General features: G+C 44.4%; 1 protein-coding gene across 1 annotated transcript in view; it reads left to right on the top strand.

The window, feature by feature from the left end:
• Positions 1-367: 367 nt before the first annotated feature.
• The window catches only part of ALDH1L2 (aldehyde dehydrogenase 1 family member L2), a 96,024-nt gene continuing 85,854 nt past the window's right edge, over positions 368-10,537 (top strand). The window contains exons 1-2 of the mRNA XM_073651556.1: positions 368-563; positions 7,841-7,985. Coding sequence (XP_073507657.1) covers positions 516-563; positions 7,841-7,985 — 193 coding nt within the window. The 5' untranslated portion in view covers positions 368-515. The remainder of the gene's footprint in view (positions 564-7,840; positions 7,986-10,537) is intronic.

Below are 10,537 nucleotides of genomic sequence, written 5' to 3'. Positions count from 1 at the left end.
CCCCATGTCTGGGGCTTTACTGCACATTTTGCACTCAGCTCCCTTTAAATCCGGTAATATCTGGCAGCACACAGCACATCAAGCAATAGCTGTAACCCCCTGTAATGTACACTGTAGTGCGAGCTGCAGAGGAGCAGGAGGTAAACGATAGATGAGCCTGCCCATAGCAAGCACTGCACACGCCTCCATTGAGGTTGCATCAGAAACTCCCCAGCATCGGCCAGCAGAGCAGGTTCTGGGCTGTGGGCGTGGCCGGCATGACAGATAGGCGTGTCCTGAATGACAGAAGGGCGTGGCCTGATAATAAGGTGAAGCGTAGCTGCGGTAAGCTGGGTTCCACGTCAGCTGTCATGATGGACAGGGAAAGGGGTGGTGTTTCGTTGCGGGGGCTGGACCTAGCTGGATTTGGTCCTTGTTGTTTGCAAGGTCTCCAGTCAGCCGGGGCTCGGGGTTGTAGCTGGTGATTGCTTCTTCTCTGCTGCTGTCTAGGTGGCATTGGGTGACCATTTCTAAAAATGCTGTGGACTGCCAATCAGGTCTTCAGGAAGTTCTCCACCGCAACAGTGAGTAACCTGGCACTGAACTGGCATGGTTATACAGCTGGCACTCAGTCACTGGGTTGTATGTAATCCCATCTGCCTTGGACGTGCCTGCCATGTGGCAATGATTGAGACACTCTGAGGCTCTACTAGAATGGATCTGAGCTGGGACTACATACCCTGACATGCAGCTATATACACACAACACATGCACACACACCTATCAATATGCACAAGCATACACATAGACATACATAGAGATCCATTTATCTATATGGCTATACATACATATATAGATGATAGATCTGTCCTGTTTGTCTATCTGCACATACACATATACATACATATAGATCTATTTATATATATACACAGACATATAGATCTATTTATCTATATGGACAAACATATACATACATATAGATCTGTCTATACATAAATAGCTATCTATCTGCACATATATATATACTAGGATGGAACATCTAATACAATGACCAGCCCGAGGCATTGAAGGGACCGCTCTGATGTGGTTGCTGCATATGTTGTCAGACAGCAGTGCATGTTGTATGTATGAATGCAATCTAGAAATATACAACACAAACAATAGACAATACAATGTTTCTTCTGCACAAGCTCATAAAGAGCTGGCTGCTCCATTTACACTAGGGATACTATGTTATGTTTTCATAGAAAATGTAGACAAACAATTCAGTTAGGCGCCTCATTGATCTCAATAGAATTTTACTAATGTCAAATTTCATGTGGAGAAGCCTAAGGTACGTAACGAAATGTTTCTCTTGCTCTCCAGAATGTCATATCCATCTAAACTATATGCCAAATAGAAAGGAAAATGAGCTTGAACTTCTGTTTGTTTATTTTTTGATATTGTTGTTATCATCTGGTAAGTAGCCAATCACTGGCCTCCGCTGTGATGCCTGCATGTATGGCATAAGCACAGTGATTGGCTGCAGCATTCATGTGTGCGTGGTTGCCAAGCTATCATTTCAGGTCAGTTAACAAAGAGGGTTAGGGGGATTTATCATGTAAGTATAAGTTTTTTTATTTTAGTTCATTGCCTGATATTTTTAATATTCCGGTCAACCCCCTTACCATTGTTAAAATCATGATTAAGCTCAAAAAGTAGAATTTAGCAAAATAATCTGCAGGACTCTGGTCAGCGGCCTTGTTGGTAGTCCATGGCCACCAGACCAAAGTCCACACAAACCTTCTCCTACCTTCTGGCATCCCCATTGCTTCTCCTGATTAATAGGCCTTGTGTGACGTCATGCATGCCCGGTCCTACTGAAGGATCCCCTGGTACTCTGGTAAGGCAATCCAACCTTGAATATGCGGGCAAAGCTCACACGACAAATTCCACAACAGTTGTGTATGTGAACATTGAATAAATGAATTGGCACTTTAATTTTTTTCAAGGGGAGAAGAGTCTCCAGGAGGGCTCCTTTAATTTTCTCACTACCCTCCCTGGTTTGATTGAGAGATTTGTTTTTGCAAATACGGAGGGACCTGTCAATCAGGAAGAGACTGGCTCACCTCATTATACTGAGAGCTTTACCATCTCAGTAACTGCCTGTGCAGAGTGCAGCAGCTGGTGACAAACTCATCTCAACTACTGCGCTCTACATCGAAACTGTCGGCAGCGACTAAGGTGATAAAGCAGATTGAGGCTATGTGCCCAAGATGCAGAAATGAAGCGGAAAATTTCCGCTTCATTTCTGCATGTCCTTTCCTGGAAAAACGCGTACGGAATTTGACACGCATTTTTGAATCATTTTGCACATGCGGAATTGCCTTGCGTTTTCTAATGCATTGAGAAGGCAATTCCACATGTGTAAATGCACAAAGAATGGACATGCCGCGGAATTTTCTGCACATCAAAAATGCTGCGGAAAATTCCACAGCATGGGCATTGAAATTGCGGATTTACATTGGGGACCATGGGGGAAGGATTACCAAGCATTTTACAAGCGTTTACGCTGCAAAAATTCCGCAGCAAAAACGCTTGAAAAACGCATCGTGGGCACAGACCCTTATTCATTCAGCTTCCAGGCTGAATTCACTGAGCCATGCACTGCGCTTAGTTCAGTGGAGATTCCTCAGCACTGGTCCTATTGGATCATTTAACAGTAGGTGACCGAATTTTGTTTCCCCCTATAGTAGTCCACTGCAAATTAGACAGATTTACTAATCCCTTGTAATATATAGACAGTGTAAACCCAGACTGGGCAATCTGAAAATTTGCCAAATTTATCTCTCTTACTGGATATTACATTTGGTGCACTCTAAGACACTTGTCTTAATTTTTTTTACTATTTAATTGCGTAACTTTGCACCAAAATTTGGTACCTAAACCCTCAACCCTCTCGTCGAGTGAGGCATAAAAACTTTCTTATCCATTTAATAGAAAGGAATATAGGACATTTTTTGGCACAAATTGAGCCAGTATTCTGGCACAATTATCTTAAATCTCCCTCATTGTTGTGACGTTACCTTTGCAACCATTTCTGGTTTGGGTGTAAACAGTAAAGAATATGTTTTTAAACGAAGTGTATTGTCCAGAGATATAATTGGAAGTGAAATTATATCTTCATGATGCCATACACACACACACACACACGCTATGTAATATACACAGTGGATGCAAAAAATCCACTATTATAGCCCCAGCCCCCTGAGGAAGCCTGTTTAGGCAAAACTTATTGGCAAGGCTATGAGTGATTTTAATTTGCTTTTGTGCTCCTTGTATATGGCAAAATACGCTGCTCAAAAAAATAAAGGGAACACTTAAACAACACAATGTAACTCCAAGTCAATAACACTTCTGTGAAATCTACCTGTCCAGTTATGAAGTAACACTGATTGTGAATCAATTTCTCCTGCTGTTGTGCAAATGGAACAGACAACTGGTAGAAATGGTAGGCAATTAGCTAGATACCCCCTATAAAGTAGTGGTTCTGCAGGTGGTGACCCAGACCATTTCTTTGTTCTCATCCTTTTTGGCTGTTGTTTTGGTCACTTTTTCATTTTGCCATTGCTCTCACCCCTAGAGGTACAGTAGCATGAGGCGGTGTCTACAGTACAACTCACAGAAGTTGCTCAGGTAGTGCAGTTCATCCAAGATGGCACATCAGTGCGAGCTGTGGCAAGAAGGGTAGCTGTGTCTGTCAGCACAGTGTCCAGAGCATGGAGCAGATACCAGGAGATGTGGAGGGAGCCATAGGAGGGCAACAACTCAGCAGCAGGACCGTTACCTCCTCCTTTGTGCAAGGAGGAACAGGAGGAGCACTGCCAGAGCCCTGCAAAATGACCTCCAGCAGGCCACAAATGTGCATGTGTCTGCACAAACGGTTAGAAACCGACTCCATGAGGGTGGTATGAGGGCCCGACGTCCAAAGACCGTGCAGGACGCTTCGCATTTGGCACAGAACAGGCGCCCTGTGCTCTTCACAGATGAAAGCAGGTTCACACTGAGCACATGTGACAGACATGACAGAGTCTGGAGACGCCATGGAGAGCGATCTGCTGCCTGCAACATCCTTCAGCATGACCGGTTTGGCAGTGGGTCAGTAATGGTGTGGGGTGGCATTTCTTTGGAGGGCCGCACAGCCCTCCATGTGCTCGCCAGAGATAGCCTGACTGCCATTAGGTACCGAGATGAGATCCTCAGACCCCTTGTGAGATCATATGCTGGTGCATTTGGCCCTGAGTTCCTCCTAATGCAGAACAATACCAGACCTCATGTGGCTGGAGTGTGTCAGCAGTTCCTGAAGGATGAAGGCATTGAAGTTATGGACTGGGCCGCCCGTTCCCCAGACCTGAATCCGCTTGAGCACATCTGGGACATCATGTCTCGCTCCATCTGTGGCGCCCCTGAGGGTTCGGTCTCCACAGAGGTACTGCACCTCACCCAGAGGTGTGATGTCTCCCTTCTCTCAGGTAAGGAGGGAGTGCTGCACAGTACCCCAACACCTACATCCAACACTACACTACCACAGGCCAGCAAGAGGGGCAAGACGCAATGTAGTTTCCTGCTGAGCCCTGACCCTGGCTGGGGTGGGGGGAACCCAAAGTTAGGGGGAACCAGTAGTGGGTGTGGGTGGAGGAAGTAGTTTATGGGAGGACTCATACAGAAGATATATAAAAGGTAGACATCTTAACAGTAGCGTGGTTGAGTAGGGACAGTTCAGAGGAACAGTCTGGGAGCAGAGTCTCTGTAGGAGCTCTGCTCCACTACAAGGGCCCAGGACTGAGGCCCAGGAGGGGAGCAGGGAGTAAGCTCCATTCTGCAGAAGGAATCCTAGGGGAGTACGGCGAGTGCAGGCGGCACCCGTACACCCCAAACCTGCTAAGTGTCAGGAGGATCTAGGCCGCAAGAAGGGGACCGGCCCGTGGCCCAGTCGTGCAGCTTCAGGCCTCGGCTGGAAAAACCGGAGGCTTCTGACTTCTACAGCCAGAAGCCAAACCCCCCCACTCCAATCCAAGTAAGGTCAAGCAGGTCTGTGCAACTCCGACGGACAGGGGGGACCTCGCAACACCCGAACAGGATTCACAGTGGGAAGCGCAGGGCAGGAGGGAGTAAGACCCAGCGTGAAGTCGCTCTAGAGAGGTACATAAGAAAGTGGGGTTCTGCCAGGTACACCCGAGCTGCCTGAGGAAGGACCGAACCCCTGCCCGGTGAACGCAGTGCTATGCGGGAGGCTTGCACCAGTAAAGTGCACCTGTGGACTGTCTAAGAACTGTGAGTAAATCTTGGATGACTGCACTGAGCTGCCTCCGTTCCTTTCTTTCGCCGGTGCCATTTCCCTTCCTAAAGTACAATGCCCAGCGCACCTCCTTTTATCTACACTGCCCTGAGGCCTGCTCCACCTGTGGGGAGCCGTTCCATCTCAAGCTGCCCAAACACCTGCCTCACAGGACTGTCGCAGCGCTGGTGATCCTCACCAGATACCACAGGTGGCGTCACGACAAATCCCCTATAAATATCCCCTTTTTGTACTGACCGCCCTGGGTCACGGACCGGGCCAGCCACCGTGATCTCCCCAGTCATAAGGCCCGGCTGCCGAGTACCCCACGGCCCTGGGGGCGAGTCACATCCACCAACGTCATGTTGTACCACAGACTGTCCAGGAGTTGGCGGATGCTTTAGTCCAGGTCTGGGAGGAGATCCCACAGGAGACCATCCGCAACCTCATCAGGAGCATGCTCAGGCATTGTAGGGAGGTCATACAGGCACGTGGAGGCCACACACAATACTGAGCCTCATTTTGACTTGTTTTAAGGACATTACATCAAAGTTGAATCAGCCTGTAGTGTGTTTTTCCACTTTAATTTTGGGGGTGACTCCAAATCCAGGCCTCCATTGGTTAATAAATTTGGTTTCCATTGATGATTTTTGTGTGATTTTGTTGTCAGCACATTCAACTTTGTACAGAACAAAGTATTCAATGAGACTATTTCATTCATTCATTCAGATCTAGGATGTGTTATTTGAGTGTTCTCTTTATTTTTTTTTGAGCAGTGTATATGTGCCTGGTTAGTACTCTATAGATCCATGGACTGTAACCATGGTTTAGGTAGGACATGACAGGCTTAGTAGTGTGTTGAAGATATCTAACCGAACGGGGAAGGCTCTCTAACTTTAGGAACCCTGATAGACATTGAAATAATGCAGGTTCACTTTAGTATTTTTAAACATATAGACCACCTTTTAACCATGACAGTTTAATGCTCTGTTTACTATACTTTGCTTGTTGTTATCACCTTGGTGTTACCTGAAATGGGGGATTTGCACAATTTAATGACTTCCATTTTTTTTTTAGGTGCACTACTCTTTAGAACATATGGTACATACGGGAATTAAAATAGCTGTTATATGAATGCCCAGGTGTGCCCTATCGTATCGTGCCAGTAAAACAGCCACTCCCAGTAACTAATGTAAATAAGAGCGACCTTGTGATTACGTGCAGCTTTCCTTCTAAGAGTTTTTTTTTAGACTGGGATGGTAACCGTATGGTGTATATTGTTATGATAGGCAGGTTTTTATCCATCTAGCACATAGTGATTGCTTGCTCTACAGAGCTGGAGGTTGCTCTTTATGCTGGAGGTATAGCTGAAGATTGGTTTTTAAAACTTGGCATTTTAGGTTGGGATAAGATGTGATAACATTTGGTGAAACAGTAAAAAGTTGATATGTCTTGGTTAAATAGGTATGTAACCATATTGCAGAAAGATTAGAAAAAATATTAGTATTTCCTAAAATCAGAAGTAAATACCTGCAAAATAATACTTGATAACTTTGATCCATACATACCAATGTGTTTTATACTGTAAGAGCATCCTTTAGAATACATATGAAGCGAATCAGAACTGAATTCATACAGCAATACTGATCCCAGTTGATGTATGTTTCGCATCTGGATAAAACACCAAATTCTTACTGTATTGTAATACACTCATTTGCCCTAAATCCCTAATTTTTAAACGTATCTATTTCTCTTTATAAGTATCATATACTGTGGGTGTCATTATATTTTCCATCGGTGATGTATAATTGTGCATTTCTATAGATTGTAGCTCTGTACAATAAAGCTGATTTCTCCTTCAAGGTTTGTGGAAAACTGTGTGTCAACGATGGGACAAAGCAATAAGTCATTAGTGCACTAGGGGAAAATATCCATGCCTAAATCCATAAATCAGAATTTTCTGAATCCCTTTCCTACAGCAGTGTCAGTACTGATCATATCCTTCACCTTTGACTGCATTGAGTGCCCACCTATAAATCTAAGTTTGTATATGGTTATTCTGAAGGCAACACCAGTGATTAGTCCACCATTGTGTTACATGTTCTACCTTTTTAGGGTCGTTTTGTTTTTCCTCTTTTTATGGGGATAGCTGCTGCATAAACTGCTGCCTCTTCAGAAGTGCTGGGACATCCACAATAGGGTAGAAATATAAGCAATAGATCCTGGAGGATCAAAACTTTTAGTCTTGTCAGTAGGGGGCACTAAGGAGACCACTGGGGCTGACACTATGCTGCATATCACTAAAGTGGTGGAATCTATAATGGTAATAACGACAAAAGTTTATTTAGCACGGAGCAACGCGTGTCAACCTTGGTGTGAGGTCTTCATCAGGCTTACTCCACTGTAGAGTATATGCATATATTTTCATTGTCGTTTAGTCTTCTCTGGCTCTTGTATATTAATTGCTGTTTCTTATAGAAACAATTGCTTGTATTATAATTCTAAAACCGTAAGGAATGTTGCAATTGTCATTGTGTGTTACAGGTATACTACCAGAACAAACTACGATTAGCTCTTATTGGTCAGAGTGTCTTTGGCCAGGAAGTGTACAGTAATCTACGTAAAGAAGGGCATAAAGTGGTGGGAGTCTTCACTGTCCCAGACAAGGATGGGAAGGCAGATCCTCTTGGTAAGTCTTGTTTTTAGAGTTGCCTGGACACTCATGTAATCACATTGTGGAATCACTCTATAGAAATCAATTTCTGACTTATTTATAACTGACCACAAGCTTTTCTTTCACTAGACCCTTCGTAAGTCATATAAATGTAAAAAGAAGTACCTATTTTGGTCTGACTTCTCACAGGAGAAGTAAAGAAAGAAATAAAAACTATTATAAAATTTAGTGGTCAGTATGATCAGTATCAGATCAGATAGCCGTTTTAGTTGTCAGCTGTCTAATTTGTTGTCATGGCAGAAATTTTGGTAGGGCATAAGAGTCAAGTGACCTGGGGCCACCAGTACCTTGGGAGCCTCCACCAACCACCCTCCCTACTAAAGGCAGCTCTGTATATCACTCATATATATATATATATATATATATATATATATATATATATATATATAATATATATATATATATATATTTTAAGCTGGTATTTATGACTTTGGATCTTCACTGAGGAGTGAAGGCCTGTAGAAAAATTGAAATTTCACCTCTGGGACTCAAAGCAAAGAAGATGTGTCTGTCTCTCTCTTTTGAAGTTAGTCAGTTATCTCCATATCTTCTATTGATCTATTTAGTTTAGTAGAAAAATGAGATTGACGTTTCAGGGTAGACCCCACTGCTGTATGAAGGAAGAAATTACAGACTCGAAAAGTAATTTCGTAGTTTTTATTATTACATATTTCATGCTCACACTGAACCCTCTTTCAAAAATAAATTCATAGCACAATTATTTTTGAAAATAAAATATTTTTGAAAATAAAAACTGTGAAATTACTTTTTCACTCTGGAACTGCTTCCTTTCTACAGCAGCGCGGTCTACTCTGAAACATCAAACTCCTTTTTCTTCTGATCGATATGCAAAAGAGGTTTACCTTCATTTGCCAATGGGATTGCAGCAGCTGTAACATTGATTGGCTGTTGGAGTTGTGACAATCACAACCTTTCCAGATGAGCAAATCCATAACTCCCTTCTACCTGTATCTTTCAATATCACCATATGTGGGCTTGTCTCCCTCCCCTTATTGGTCTATTGATCTATTTAGAACTTAGGTCGAATAAAGTCAGGGGTCCAGATGAGGAATGGGGGTCCCCATAATATTTTTTATCTAGGGTACCCTACAACTTTCAATGCCACCCTGGAAATGGGTCAGCTTTAACAAAAACATGACATATTTTTCTACAAAAAAAAAGAAAATAAAAAAGTAAAATCGAGCCCACACACTTTTGGTATTACATTATTGTTCAGGTACATAAATATGTTATGTGACCAATATACATAACGTATTTTTCAGACTATAAGACGCACCGGACCATAAGACGCACCTAGGTTTTAGAGGAGGAAAATAGAAAAAAAAAATTAAGCAAAAAATGTGGTCACGATGCACTGTTAAGGGGGAGTGGGTCTGCTGCTGACACTGGAATAGGGGTAATGTCCCCCAATTCTGATAATATCCCCCATCCTGTTAAATATGCCCCCCCTTCCTATTATACGTGGGCCCCATCCCTATCCTGGTATGCATGGCACCCCTCATCCCTATCCTGGTATGCATGGCACCCCTCATCCCTGTCCTGGTATGCATGGCACCCCTCATCCCTATCCTGGTATGCATTGCACCCCTCATTCCTATCCTGGTATGCATTGCACCCCTCATCCCTATCCTGGTATGCATGGCACCCCTCATCCTTATCCTGGTATGCATGGCACCCCTCATTCTTATCCTGGTATGCATGACACCCCTCATCCTTATCCTGGTATGCATGGCACCCCTCATCCTTATCCTGGTATGCATGGTACCCCTCATCCTTATCCTGGTATGCATGGCACCCCTCATCGTTATCCTGGTATGCATGGCACCTCTCATCCTTATCCTGGTATGCATGGCCCCCTCATCCTTATCCTGGTATGCATGGCCCCCTCATCATTATCCTGGTATGCATGCCCCCCTCATCCTTATCCTGGTATGCATGGCCCCCTCATCCTTATCCTGGTATGCATGGCACCCCTCATCCTTATCCTAGTATGCATGGCACCCTTCATCCCAATCCTGGTATGCATGGTCCCCCTAATCCCCATCAGGCTGCATATAAAAAAATAAACACTCCTACTCACCTTTCTTCTCTCCTCCAGCTCTGCGTCCTGTCTGCCAGCACTGATCTCTCCATGTGAGCCGCGCATGGCGTCAGTGCCATGCGCGGCTCACAAGGAGAGATCATCTGCCGGAAGTCACTGCTCACCACGCCGGGACTGTGTGCACGGGGAGCAGTGACTTCATGCTCCTTAATAGCCAGCACACAGTATAGTCGCAGCGCGGCTCCTGCTGCTGCTGGGCAATCGCGTGTGCCCATAGGCGTGGAGAGGGGGTGAATATTCATGCCCTTTAATAGCGGGCACACGAGATTGCCCGGCTGCAGCAGGAGCCGCGCTGCAGCTACACTGTGTGTCGCTATTAAGGAGCATGAATACTCAGTATACCCCACGCCTATGGGCGTGGGGAGCAGTGAATATTCATTTTCTT

This window comes from Phyllobates terribilis, unplaced genomic scaffold, assembly GCF_046119375.1.
Source record: "Phyllobates terribilis strain yellow unplaced genomic scaffold, ASM4611937v1 Scaffold_11__3_contigs__length_659146591, whole genome shotgun sequence".
Lineage (NCBI taxonomy): Eukaryota > Metazoa > Chordata > Amphibia > Anura > Dendrobatidae > Phyllobates > Phyllobates terribilis.
The sequence above is the reverse complement of the archived record's forward strand: the minus strand, read 5'-3'. Positions and strand labels throughout refer to the sequence as shown.